The sequence below is a fragment of the Tachypleus tridentatus genome, chromosome 6, assembly GCF_004210375.1.
Source record: "Tachypleus tridentatus isolate NWPU-2018 chromosome 6, ASM421037v1, whole genome shotgun sequence".
Lineage (NCBI taxonomy): Eukaryota > Metazoa > Arthropoda > Merostomata > Xiphosura > Limulidae > Tachypleus > Tachypleus tridentatus.
The window spans coordinates 40,775,559-40,791,178 of NC_134830.1; the positions used below are offsets into that span (position 1 = coordinate 40,775,559).

A 15,620-nucleotide genomic window follows, 5' to 3' on the forward strand; every position below is an offset into this window, starting at 1 on the left:
ATGAAGATTAATTTGTCTTTCATTTTTCTTGAAAATTTGAACTTCAAGAATATTGAAAATTAAACAGTTAATGAAAGCAGTTACCAATACTCATATATACAGTTGGTGCTGTCTGTTGTAAATCTTGTGCAACACAACAGTTAGTGTTATAAGACTGAAAGAAAAAAAAATCAGCATATAGTGAGTGAGATGTATTAAACTGGTATTTGGTTAGAAATATTTTCATAAGAAACCTACAACAGGTGTATATGAAATTTTACATGTGTGAATAATTTGGCAGATCATCACCAAAATTTTATTATATATGATGAACATTTACTATGTCTTATTCTCGCAACAATATACTTAACTCTTAAATTTGGTTAAGTAATTCTGACGAATCTTGTAATAACCATGTAAGTATACATATACGCTTAGAGCATTAAAAATGTTGCACATCTATTGTACACGTAAAAAACAAAAGTATTTGTATGTGCATTTAAAAGACCTTTACTGAGTCAGTCTGGGTAAAAGGTATAATTTTTTTTATACAAAGAATAAGTTTTTCAACTTTTTCACATTTCTAAACAAATATCATTTTTTTTCAACTAGAACCTTGTATTTTATCTGTTTTTTTCTCTATTCTAACAATAACAAAATCACCAAGGTAGGGTACAGTGAAAAGTTTAAGATTATGTAACCTAAATTCCCTTTTATTTTTCACAATTATTGCAAACAGTGACAAACAATTACTTATTCATGCATACAGTTAAAATATGGGTTCATTTAGTTGAGTTGCTTTACTGCTATACTTAGACCATTTCTGAGTATGCCAAAAGACCTTTATCATAACTGAAGAGCTTTGTGTAAGAAAATGTATTAGTTGCCAACACTCCCCACTTGATTTTTTTTAATCTAAACCTAAAATATTTTTCTTTTTTATGGCAATAATCAACAAAATAGTTTAGTATTTACAACTGCAATTTTGTTTGGTTGTTTTGCATTAGCAGGTGAAATGCTGCAGCCCTACTTTGTTTTCTAGTGTACTGAAAGTCAACCTCAACACTGAGTAAAGAAGAGTCAGAGGGAAGAGAAAAACAATTCTCCTTCACACCAAGAAAACTTTATTTTCAAGTTACAAAACATATTACAAAGTTTAATCCACTGCTATGCACTTTAAATGCATTTTTTTTTTAAGGTTTCAGTATTTTAAATTCACTAAAATCATCACGATTTTTGTTTGTACATATTTATTTAAAAGAAAATAACCTAATATATTGCACAAAAAAGCAAATTAAGTTTTGCAAATGAATACATTACAAACAATATATATATATAAGCATTGCAGTGTATCTCTCAAAATATGTAGATTTCTGGATATTTTCACTATTATTTCAAACTTGTATATTTTCAATCGTTTACTATGTTAACATCCATCTTATACAAAAAAAAGTTTGATATCTGTGCTTTGTAGTAATCACATAAATTTAGTGGTGAAATCCCAACTTATTTTTTACACTGCACTTTTACTTGTTTTGATCATTAGGTTAACATTTTAAAATAATCTCTCAGCTTTTATACGTAAACATTCTTTCCCAAAATAAGTGAAATAAAAATGAACGTAACTTCTATTCAGAAGATAAAGTTTCAACTTCTTTAGCAGAGTGGAACACTACCTGTTTTATGACATGTCTATTAAGTTATATATGCTTAGACCAAACTCAGTCTTAAGAAATATTCAGTGGTTTACACACTTTTATATTTTCAAATAAGAACTATTTTTCATAACTTGGCTTCTACTGCAGCTGCACAGATTGTGCTTTCTGGGCACTGATACACTTTTGTACTAAAGTTACATAAATTACCTTTCTAATTTGTATTCTCATTTATCCATTTACTGATACCTAACAGAAAAGATTTAATCACAGGAGCAGGGAAAAACATAGCAACTACTTTAATTTTACAGTGTGGTGCAAGAGAAAACAATTTATCAAATCAACTTTTAAGGATTTTCCTCTGTTTTCTCCCACTGTTTGTGGACAAGAGCTTAAATTTAGTCAAGTGTAACAATTTACTTCTGTAAATATGAGATCCATAACAAAATGGAATAGTGAAGCCTTTATTACATCTTCATCAACGAAATGTTAAGAAAATCAGGTGAAATGGAAACTTACCACTGTAGTTATGATCCTTAATTAACACAAAGACCCAACAACAACAAAAAGCTCACCAAGATGATTATTAGCAAATCAATTGGATTAAAATATACAACACAATATGTACAAGGTTGGGCACTGCCTTGTATCTTAATTGAGAAATATAAAACTATTTACTGTGAAGACAAGAACAGTAATCAGTAAGTAATTATGCATAGCATTAATTAATCTAAGTATATAATTACATGTACTTACAAGCACTAAAGATAAACTATAAATGATTAAACGTTAGTAAGTGCACACAACACTTAAAACTTGAGTTACAATAAAAAGTTTTATACAATATCATATACTTATATGCTACTTCTTAAGGAAAAATTACCTTTTATATACAAATATAAACATGGTTGCCAAAGAAAAATGAAACGTTGTATTCTACGACTATCAAGTACCTAGCAAATAAGTAATTTTTTTTAAAAGTTGTTCACTCACAAAAACAAAACCTACTAACTCAAGTCTCGGATATAGATTACATTATGTTGATTCATATATAAAGACTACAATAAAATTTGGCAGCATCAGGTACATTGCAAACATCAAAACACTAAACTGTAAATCTCATAGTTAAATAAAGCCCTCTGAATTGTGGCATTATAAAATTATTGAAAAATTTTAATTGAAAATTACTGTTAAAAAATTCTAATATTCACAGTGATGAATTACATTGAATACAAATTAACAACTCAAAACTGTGATGTTATGGAAGTTTCTAGTTGTTAATTACAGAAGAAACTTCATTATGAACAAGATATTTTACTGTAACCCTGGTTCTCATGACTACTGTAAGTTACTTTCTTATAACATTCATCGAGGTATATAATAACTGTAAAAATTGTAAAGTCTCTGGAAATGTCACAAGGTAAGCAAGATAAAATATTTAAGAAACCTGCTTTGAGACACAGCTTAGAAATGGTAGAAAGCATATAAATCAACAACTAAATTCAATTTCTATCAAGCTATTTTTTACTTCACCATTCTTTCTCTTCTCCTCCTATAAAATGCATTGTTTCTACCAGATGTGTTTTTCATGCATATGCCTTAGACTTTTGTTTTTTTATAACTAGTTTACTCAGTGCATGAAACTTAGTTTGTCCGTATTTTTACCCGTACATCTGTTTCTGCATCTATTACTTACTTCTGGTCAACAAAAGCTGTTCATCTGAACTACACTAAACATCATTTGAAGCTATTAATGACTGCTGACTGAAATGTATAAATGCAAGCTTGTTTAAGTTAAAGAGTGGTTGAACCTTTTTTTCATCACAAAGAATCATGTTCTGTTTTTATCTGCCATAAAACAGGTTAAAAGTGATATATTGATAAACTGGGATGTGCTTCTAAATTAAAGAAAAAAATCTTTGATTATTGTATAGTACAAGTAAAAACATTGAAAATACATTTTTATTCATAAATGTATTGTTAATAGGTCTCTCATTCTTGATGCTATACAATAAAACACTTGCATTGTACATAGAAGTCCATGAAAAGTACATGTATTTTTGACACAGTTTATGACCTGAGATGCTATTTCATTAAAACATAAATAAAATTCTACAATACAAACAAAATGTTAAAATAATTATATGATCAATAAAATATATTTTTATGTTATGAATGCCACCTTGGAGGAAATGTGAAAACAAACACAAAATACAGATAAAACTTGAGGGATTTATATTAATGCAAGATGTTTGTCACAAAACAAAAATGTTCACTAAACTACCTATTATGCCTATAATGTATAGTTACATAGTATCCTACAGTACATCATATATTGCATTAACTACTGAAAAACAAACTAGATAATCACAAAATACCTATTTTCTAAATATTGGACTTAATGATTTCAAAGAAAAAAATTAAGGCTATAAAAAAGGAAGTTAATTATACTACCATATTTCAAATTAATTGGAAATTAATAAAACTTGTTTATAATAACAAACAGTACTAAATAGATGTTACTTTATCAAATGTCTGCTTATAAAAACAATCAATAAAAATAATATTGTTTTTAAAAAGAATTTAATTTTTCTCCTTCATGTATGGTTTATCATGTAACATCTTCACTTTTTACCTTCAATTTTATCCAATGAAAATGCTACTCTGTAGAGGTATGTCACATCCTACTCTTTTCATAATGAATACCTAATAGCCACTGTACTTTTATATTTCAATAAACAACCTTAAAAATACTCTCCCATATCTTAGACTTTCACATCCATATACACTCAAATATTTCTCTAGATAAAAATTATTATTTTTACCATATTTTTAACTTTTTCAATCAAGATTCACATTTGAGATAACTTCTTTTTTATTTCAGTTAACCTTGTAACTTGTTTATCATTTTAATAAAGTTACGTTAAATTCAAATTTTTGTTTAGTATATCTTATCATTTTATACATTACTTAGGCATATGTGTCTTTTAATTAGTTGACAAGAACTTTTATGAGTTTGTAAAACTAAAGTTTCAAGTGCTTTTTGGAAGTTCCTCTTACACACATATATCTGATATTATGAGTGTATGCTTAATTAACACAGAATAGATTTCACATAGGTTTAACTTTAGAAATGTAAATTGTTTAGAAAAGAAATGAACGGTCATGGCACTTGTATGGCAGCTATATACTTGGCACCGAAAAAATAAGCAAACATGTACAGGTAGTAGCTGGCTATACATTTACAATTTTTGTCTTGCTAAACTAAAAACAATCATATAACATTATGTAGCATTTCTAAAATTACTTCTATATGGTACTAACACCAGATATGCCTTACTACCAGCTAGTTTTTACTGTCTCACAACAAAGCCAACGAAACAGTTATGAAATTATAAACACCAGTTGTGTCCAACACAAAAAACACCCATGTATATAAAATGATAAGCACTATGTGCTAACACTCTGAAGACACCAACCAATAGCACTGCTTACTACACTAAAATCAAAACTATAAAAGCTTGTACTTGATTCTGAAATTATTTAACAATTAATTTTTTGTATCTTCAAAAATAAATAGATGCAGAGTACAGTACAGATAAACTGTTATATTTTGATTTCAGTGCTCATCCAAACAGAATTATTGCAAATTTTGAGGTGAATTATATCACTTCATCTTAATACAAAGAAAATAAGAAAAGTTCCTAAGATGTTCAAAATAACATATAAACAATATAGTTGCCTTTCAATACAGTTACAGGAAAATGTTACATTACAATAATGTACTTCTTTCCAAAGCTTAAAAACACAAAAAAGTAAATTACAGTAAATTACAACATATTCAAAACAGTTGTACAGGTTTACATAGACATAAGAAATATGTTGCATAGCTTCAAACAACAAAAGGTGGTATGGCACTTCCACTTACACCATACATACTAATTTTACACCAGGATACTGCAATATTTTATTATATATACAATGAAGTACAATACACATTCACTTTGATATTCAGTCATAATGACTTACTATAATATCCACTAAGGTGTGAAGTGTCTTTGAAAAATATGCAAAGTAATATTCATATTAAAAAAAAAATTAAACACAAAATTTACATTCAGTTCCAGTAATGCAGTTTCTTATATTTAAAAAGTTACTGTTTATCCAAGTGTTTTCATAAAGTTAATTTAAAGGTCTTAAACCTGCAATGATAAATTTACAAATATTAGGTTACACTCTGAAGTAAAACTATAAAAATAAATTTATAATATGGGGGACAGATTGTTTCACTCAAGAATCTGTTGAAAACAAATATTTATTTTCATAGATATTCAAAATTAGTTGTTTTAGTTTAAAACACATAACCTTGAAAATGGACTTACAACAAAGGGTAAAATTATTTTACAAATCCATCAAGATGATAAAAAGTAAAAAGAAAGGTGTGATCAAGCTATATTTTTATATAAATCCAAATGTTTTGAAAAATATCAAACATTATACCAACTGTTAAGGCTCAAGGCATCAGTTCTGAAATTGTTTTAACCATGAGTCAAAATCTGATCTAGATTTGTAGCAAGCATAATTCTTGAGTGGTTGAGGTTGGTTAAAACAGTAAACATCCCCTGATTACCAGTATTCCTCAGTATATTTCTGGCTACGATTTCCATTGAGTACTTAACAAAGAGTATGACCAAGTACGAGAAACAAGGAATAGTCAAATATACAACTGAGGTACACAGAGTAAGGCATGTTTTTTTCCATCTCTGGAAAACTGTCTCAATTTTTGTACTATCCCAAATAAGAAGGAAAGATTTAAGTATTCATACATCTATCTGTCAAGGTTCCGAGTTTCTTAAAACAATCATTATATTATTTTATTCAACTAAAAATTTGAGCAAATATATATTAACTTTGATGCAATAATGTCATTCTGCTATTAGGTTGTAAATCACACATTCTAGGATGAGCAGTTCCTCTGATTCATATACAACTTGGATAACAGAAACATTTTTAACACACTGCACGTACATTTATCAAAAGTTATTTGTGATGAAATTTTAATATTCAATTATTATAAAGAAAAAGGTACTTCACAAAAATTTATGTAAAATCTAAAAAAATGTTAGTTGATCCTGAAGAGAAATACACTCACACCTTCAGGTCAGTTAAATTTTCAAAATAATTTTTCTGAACATTTGAAAATTAAGCATCCTAATTTACAAACAAGTTCCTATAATTTATGAAAACAGAATCATTACTGCATAACAGATAGTAATTGTTACTGCCTGATTAAAGCAAAACATTAGTGAATCAAATGAAAAACAATTTTCAAAAATTGTAAAATGAAATTATTTAGCTTTAATATTTATTTCTTTAATGTAAGAAATATTTAATTCAAAAATTTCTAAAACAGGTACGAAATGTAAGTTTAGGCCCATTATCTTTCAAACATTTCATCTTTTCATCATCATAAATTCAAAGTTGCCACATACAAAAGAAGCTAGGTTTATAACTGATAGAAAACCACAAAACTTCAAAATGCTAATGTATCATTCACTATAAAACAAATATTTTGCACTTTATGTTACTTGTGTATCTGTAATGTATTTATTTCGATGTTCTATTTGTCTTAGATTTCATATATTTTCATTTGCACTGAAAGATACTAAATTAATTAAATAAACAAACTACAACAGATATAAATCATAATTAATTGTCAAATAATAGTATCTTTAATACATACAGTGCATAAGATCTAGAAACCTTAACTGGTAGACACACCATTACTTTGTTTAATGAAGGTCCAGTTTCTGAACTGAACTTCAGACACACCATCAACTTAGTGAAGTCCTAGTTTCAAGATTTAAAGCAGAGCCACCAATGCAAGAATGTTACATGTTAAGAGGTTCTCTTCACTCAGTCTTGGAATCAATTATGAATATTTATCTAGTTACTCAACATCACAATAAGTAAATCAGCATCTATTTTCACTATTAATAGTTGCTATTTTACAACTGTGGTTTGGAAGTTTTGCTTAAGTGTAGCAGATTGTTTTACAAGCAAATGTCACACTGATCAACAGTACTTGTATACTAATTATGCTACAACTACAAATTTTCTTTATACCTTCAGAAAATTTCCAATTTAACTATGTTATATCCACATCAAAATAGTCTAAAATACAACAGTAATATGTCCAAAACTTACAGCTGAAGTTAGAAAAAATCATAATTTTAAGTTTAGAAAACAAAGCAACTTCCAAGTGAATTTTGTAAAAGGTACTTTTATGCATGACTTATGAATATGTGTGGTTTCAAATAACTATATACAATGGTGTAAAGTTACACAAAAATGTAAAACCACATACTGTACACATGTATGAAGACAGTTAATGTACAAACCAAAGATTTCTTAATTACTGAAAGAACACACAAAAATGGTTGCTTATTAAAATATACTACACTTTAGATTTCTTTACTTTATATAATGCACTTTGTTGGAATAACTTTTGAAAATTCTCTCTCTCTCTCTCTCTCTCTCTCTATATATATATATATATATATTTGTATACACACACTGTAATATGACTATGACCATATTTGATTAAGAGAATTATATTACATTAATCGGGAATATGACTGTTACAGTTACCATGATATAGACTGATTTCCCCATCACATTTATTATAATTTTCAAAGACATCCTCATATCCATGATCCTTCCACCAATGACACAACTGTCTGTTCCAAGTACAAGGAAGAATGTGAAATAATTCTCTATGTTCAAATCCTAAAAGTGAATACAAATCCTGATCACCAAGATGCCCTTTGAACTTGTACTTCTGTACCAACTTTTTAACAGCAGTTTCTTGTATAAGCTTTTGATAAAGATCAGAATTACGCATATTCTGAAGTTCTAAGAGCAAAACACCACTATTGAACCCTGGAGAACCAGCTGGCTCAGGCATGCCAGCCAGAGAATCAGGCTGAGCTTGATGATATTCATGAAGTAAGTGGTAATACACAGGTTGCTGTTCATAAGCTAATCCGATCATAGTCTGAGATGTGAAGTTTTTAAAATGGGAATAGAGATCACTCACGTCAGACTTGAATTTGGTATCTACATCTATCATAAGGAGTCTCTCTTGTGAAAACACTCTGTGGATAACAATGGAGAGAAAAAATAAATTATCACTATAATAGGCTCCAGGTTTGTAAGTGAAGTGGGGCTTAAGATAGGAAATCACATTTTCAACTGGCTTAATGACATAATCCACATGGTAGAAGTAAACCTGAAAGTAAAAAACAACAACAACAACCAAGGTTCATTACACTATGGAAAACAAAATTGTGTTATTGTTCATAAATTCAAAGTACATTCAACCTGACATTGCAAGATGGAGGCACACACACACAGATCAAAGGTCTCACTCTGGGCATTCTGAGGCAGCTTTTTCAAATAACCCAGGAACAACTGGCAAGAATTTAAACTCACTTTTCCCAACTTTGTTTACTAGTTCAACCTCAACAGAGGATCATTTTGATTATCCATTTACAGTTCCAGGTGAAGAGTATACCTGTTCTGGATATAGAGTGGTTCCTCCAATCTTGTACAATCTTGGTACACTCATGTTCTGTAGAAATGCTTTATGTACAAATCATGCCTGCACCAACCTTTGCACAAACCTTACTTTAGGAGAATGTTAACTTTCAAAACATACTTACATCTGCTGACAATATAGTTAGAATTCCACATTGAGAAGGTGAAGTGGCTGGTTGATGGATACTTTGATGGAGATCAGAAATGAACTTTCTACTTACACAAACATGCTGGCTTTCACTATCAGGAGCCATGCTGGCACATGACTTACCCACCCACCCTCTCTATATGTGTGTGTATTTACTTGATGGTGAAAAATCCTGAATTTAGAGGCCAATTTCTCTGTGAAACCACAATACAGCAAAAAATTGTTTCTAAATATGAATTCTGGAACTTAAAATGCCATAGCAAAATATTATTCCAGGCATTGTTTGAATGTGAGAATGGTTGAGGTATTTATGCAAGATCCCAAAATCTCAAATTCCAGTATAAAAATAAAATTGAAAACAAAATTGTTTACCATCAACAGCAAAACAATGCTAGTTAAGCCTACATTGATTTAGTCATTATACAAACGACAGTCTTATTCATATTTCTATCATGGATATATAAATAATTAAGTCCTGAATGTTTCAGGTTCATTTTAACTTCTTTCTCTTCATTATATCATTTTTTTATATCTAATGTTAGTAACTTTGCAGAAGCTTACACAATTACTGAATTGGACTATTCAACTTTTTCAAATGCTACTCTTAAGCCATTATACTTTAAAAATTTATTACCTAGACTAACTGTTGTATAATCAGATGATTTAGAAAGTTACTACAATTATTTATTCTACCACCAGAACTGTCAACACAAATAAGTTAATGTCTGTTACTGGAAAAGTTTCTGTGGAGTTGTTCTCCATTAACATATAAATATCAACAGCATATTTGTATGAAATTGTATGAATAATAATTAGTATATCCAACCAGTAAATATGTAAAAATAATAATACATCTTATACTGATATATTAATTAATTACTTACCTGCACAAAATTATTTGCTAAACTGCCTATGCTCTGAATGACTTTTCTTGCAATAATTTTACTGTGTTCATCACATATAAGATGAAGTCTTAACGTTGAATTCGTATGTCGAAAAAGTGAAGAAACAGAAACAGAAAACTTTTCTTTTAATCCACGAATCTCGTTAGCTCTTGTAAGTATCATAGCTATTTCAATGTTATCAAGTAAAGAGACATTTCTGTAAGAACATGACTTTGAAAAGCCAATTTCTTCAAAACAAAATGATAAAAAACGGCTTCCTGAAGGGTTTTCACTCCCATCCACAGGTTTTCCCTTTTCTGGTATTTCTTTGATGTTATTTGTTTGTAATTTACGAAATCCCACATGCAACCTCGGTAAAAATCCAGCTTCGGATTGGAGGATTAAATAAAGAGTTCCAAATAAACATAGCAAAGCAAGTATACGAAAAAATGTCAAATTGAATATTTTTGAAAAGTTCATTTCTACAACATTCTATTTTAGAGTATATATTTGCAGAAATAGGAGGGAAAATAACCTTTGTGAAAATATCGGATGAAAAGATGACAGAGTATCCATAACCTGTTATAACAGGTGCATCTCTCCCTATACTACCTACTCCATCTTTCCTAACGTAACCCTAAAACTAACATTGGGACATTTTTCTTTATAATACTGAACGACCTCTGTAAATTTATAACTGTTTTGAAATATTTTGCCTTATTTGCCGACTTTACCTTACGCTTTGACAAAACAAAATGCATAAAATACTTAAAACACAGAAATTTCTAAAATTAATAGTTGTGTCATATTTTAATACTCCTTGTTTAAAATTGTAGATGCAAAACACATGGTGGTAAAAATGCTCTGTCAAGCAACCATTCATTACGCAGTCTTCACGGCTTTACCAACTAATGTATTTAATATATTTATCCTACTATTTGTTTGGTTTAAATTTCGCGCAAAGCTACACGAGGGCTATCTGTGCTATCCCTTCCTAATTTAGCAGTGTAAGACTAGAAGGAAGGTGGCTAGTCATCACCATCCACCGCTAACTCTTGAGCTACTCTTTTACCAACGAATAGTGGGAATGACCGTCACATTATAACGCTCCCATGGCTGAAAGGGCGAGCCTGTTTGGTGGGACGGGGATTCCTACTGATAAAATAACATACTACAAATATTGCAACCGCAATGTTGTGGGGTAAACTAAATTAAGACCAATTTTTTCGAAATTGTGGGAGATTGTAGCATTGTAGGGGTAATTAAGTGATACTGGTGTTTCTAAATAAAAATTAACAGTTGGACAGAAATCTATGCTGGTGGGTGGCTTGACTTCAGGTGTTGCTTGTCCCCAAAGCACTGATATCACTAACGAGCAGGCGTGAATAGTCAGAGTAGCATGTTTAGGTAGGGGCTAGAGAGGACTCAGCACTAGAGTTCATTATCTTAATGGAGGCCCATCGATACTTTTATTCTATATAAAATTACATAGGATGTATGACTCACCTAATCTTAAATTCGACACTACCTAGTCATCGATCGATAAGCCATTATAATTTCCATTGGAGTTACTGGGAGTGCAAATACATTTTGAGAATTTTTCAGAAATTCATTAATAAGTCCTAAACTATGTTATGGTATATAAAAGAGTTGAGGTTGTATTTAATCGACATGACACTACTTTCATAACGACTGAAGTCATACAGCCCTGAGCAAAACACATCAAGCCAGTACTTTGAGTGATAGAAAATATAAATGTTCCCCTCCCTGCAAATTGGAATAGCTTTATAACATCATATAACAGCCAGATAGACTTGGGTAAATCTTTATCTTTGGAGTTAATTATAAAAGCACTAAGAGATAAGGTCGTTGTGGTAGCAGGAGCATTTGTAGACCCATTAGAAGGTCATAAAACACCTTTTTTGCTCGGTTATTGTGAACATTCACCTTTACTGACAATTTTCAATGAACCGTCATATAATACATTTTTGACTTAATCATGGTTAACTAGTCGAATTCATATTTACTGAAGTTTTTCACAGAACTGTCTTATAACATTTTTTTTTTTCACCTGGTCATAGTGAACAACTTAAAAGTGCATTTACTAAATTCAACAAGTCTAGCTCTTTATCTTGTTTTTCTTTTATATAAAATATTTTGAAAATCATAAATATGAATCTACTGAACTAATTTTCAGCTAAATCGATCATTGTATTTTGTTTGTTTGTTTGGGAATTTCGCACAAAGCTACTCGAGGGCTATCTGTGCTAGCCGTCCCTAATTTAGCAGTGTAAGACTAGAGGGAAGGCAGCTAGTCATCACCACCCACCGCCAACTCTTGGGCTACTCTTTTACCAACGAATAGTGGGATTGACCGTCACATTATACACCCCCACGGCTGGGAGGGCGAGCATGTTTAGCAAATCGATCATTGACTTTGTTGCGGAGAGAGCAATCACTTTTGGTTTGGGATTTTAAATTGATCCAATACCAATACAGTGAGTAATCTATTCGTATTTTTAAAATGTTATCAATTTTCTTTTTGGAGTCAAGTAACGAAACTAACTCAGATCTACATATTACTTAGAACAGTACTTAATTTATTGTAAATACAATTTATTGAGTTAGTTTTCTTTGAATAATTCAAGTTTACTGTAAACCTTACAAGATAGCTCACTTGTAAAGGGTCTATATTTCGTGTCCCGTTACCAAAAATCACGCTACGCACTTTGATGCCGTGAGTGTGTTATAAGAGTAACGGTCAAGTCTCATTCTTCGGTTATAGTAGTCCAGGAGTTTCTTATTGGTGTTTTTGATTAGTTGTATTTCCTCTAATCTATCAGTTTGAAACTGGGGACGACAAGCACAGATAGCTCTTGTGTAACAAACAAACGAGCACACCTTACAGGACTAGTTCAATCTGAATTGGCAACCAGCAACGCACCATGAGATCAATTAGCTGTAACATGCTTCACATTACTGATGAAATATGCTACTAATTGATTTTGAACATTTTCTTTCGAATGAAGTAAGAAAATTAACGCCACATAGTTTATAATGTGGCAACAACTCGAACCAGATACAGACTTGTTAGGGTTAAAAATACTTTAGCAATTTTAAAGTTGCACTATCTGCTGTATCCACCATAGGGAATCTAACTCCGGAATTTAGCGTAGTAAGTTGATAAAAGTTGGTAAAATAGAAAATTTAATATGATAAACAGTTGGTGGTTATCAAGCACAAAGCTACATACAGGGCTGTGCAGTATACGTCCGCAGAAATACTGCTGCGCCACCAGACAGATGTATATAATAAACGGTAGCAAGTCCTCAAACCGTCGTACTGAACTGTTTTTTTTTATAACTGTATATTAGCTGGAGTACAGTATTTTGAACGGGTGAAATAAAATCTCGTTTGTAACAAATGATAGGAAACTGTACTTTTTTTTCTCTCAACATAATGTAAATTAAAAGTACAATAAAAATACACAAATTTATCAACAGTGAAAAGCTACATTAAATACAAAGAGGGAGTCAACGTGTTATTTAACATATGAAATTTTAGCCGGTACAATATTTCCCTATGTTAAAAGCTGCTTCCAAAGTCGAAGCATGCTATATAAACAAAACCTTTTTATTTAAATGAACAAAAACTATTTGTGAGGATACTTCTTGCTGCCACCCAACTTTGGTTACATTCATAGTAACATTTGCTTTAAAAAATTAACTAAATTATTGTTTGAAAAGATAAGTACATGAGAATGAGATGTAAAAAAATATAATTCTATGTAAAAATAGAACATTTGACACTTCAAGATTATGAACTGTCCGAGAAACATAATATCAGTAGATTTCGTTATTTTCCACGGTTTATGAACCTACTTCCTGGTTGCCAATTTATAACAGATTTTGAGGAACTCAGAATTTTATGAATACATTGACGGTCTAGTATAAACTGTACAGTCAAGGCAATGCAGTATCCCAAGGCGTGTACTTCGTAATCCGAGGGTCGCGGGTTCGCGCCCGAGTCGCGCCAAACATGCTCGCCCTACCAGCCGTGGGGGCGTTATAATGTGACGGTCAATCCCACTATTCGTTGGTAAAAGAGTAGCCCAAGAGTTGGCGGTGGGTGGTGATGACTAGCTGCCTTCCCTCTAGTCTTACACTGCTAAATTAGGGACGGCTAGCACAGATAGCCCTCGAGTAGCTTTGTGCGAAATTCAAAAACAAACAAAACCCATCAGTTAGATTCAACGGAAGATGTTCACAATAACAAACAAACCAGAATTAATACTATCTACACACGATGCGTTAGCAACATTTGAAAACAGTTCATTATAAAAGCACAGTGTGGAAGTAATCCGCTACACCGATTACGCTAATTTCAAACTCTGAACATATGGAATGGATCCTTATAAACAGAAAACTGAAACCCGTGCTAACAAATGTACCATTGTATCAAAGAGATACGTTTTGCGGACGTAAAAAAGCATTTAGAACACATCAGTGTAAGTGCAAAAACAAAATTATGTGTACGTTGACCTGCAAAGATAGGCAAGAAGATACATTGTGTGTAAATAGATCAATGGACTAAACTTTAATTTCCTTACTAACCAGTGTGTGTTGATCAATTTTTAGCTGCTTTGTTTTTATCAAATAAATGGAAACGTGCTAGAGGAAGGCGTGTTTTTTGGTTGTTTATTTTTTTATAACAAAGCCACATTGGGCTATCTGCTGAGCTCACTAAGGGGAATTGAACCGCTGACTTTAGTGTTGTAAATCCATAGACATACCACTGTACCAGCCGTGAGAGCAGAAGAAAGGGTAGGGAAATAAACCCTATTTTTGGTAAGTATTTAAACACCACACAAGTACTGAAGGGGGATAACAGCATGTTTTAAAAATTTTATGGGCCATAATCGTCATAACATATTGACTTTTTTTTTTTTCAAATATGTGGAAAACAAAACATGGTTTTCATTTTTTGAATGCACTAAATTGTCGCAGACCACTAACATGCAAGTAAAACGAAATACCATACACATGAATATTGCATCAGTTTTCGTGAAATGCTATAAGGACTGGCCTCGGTCTATGGATCAGTGTTTGAGAAACATTGTTGTAAAACATTACAACTAAATTGAATCAATGCTAAAACGTTTTGTTTGCTTCTTTGTTTGCCAGGTGTACATTTTGGGCTTTGAACAAAATATAGAGGCTGAATACAATGAAATCACAAATGAACAATCTTTGTTATTTACATAAACAAATACAGAATGTATGCTTGCTTGTTCTATGAAGGACAGTTGCTTTTACTGGTTCGAAAATAGCTTCTAACAGGTTGACAAAATCGAGA

The 15,620-nt window shown here is 31.1% G+C and overlaps 1 protein-coding gene across 1 annotated transcript; it reads right to left on the reverse strand.

Annotated features, from left to right (window-relative positions):
• Positions 1-6,222: 6,222 nt before the first annotated feature.
• On the reverse strand, positions 6,223-10,904 carry LOC143252308 (xyloside xylosyltransferase 1-like). Its single transcript, XM_076504237.1, has 2 exons — positions 10,266-10,904; positions 6,223-8,925 (listed from the first exon to the last, which is right to left on the reverse strand). Exons 1-2 carry the CDS (start codon positions 10,743-10,745, stop codon positions 8,257-8,259), a joined length of 1,149 nt encoding a protein of 382 aa, XP_076360352.1. The 5' UTR covers positions 10,746-10,904; the 3' UTR covers positions 6,223-8,256.
• Positions 10,905-15,620: the final 4,716 nt, after the last annotated feature.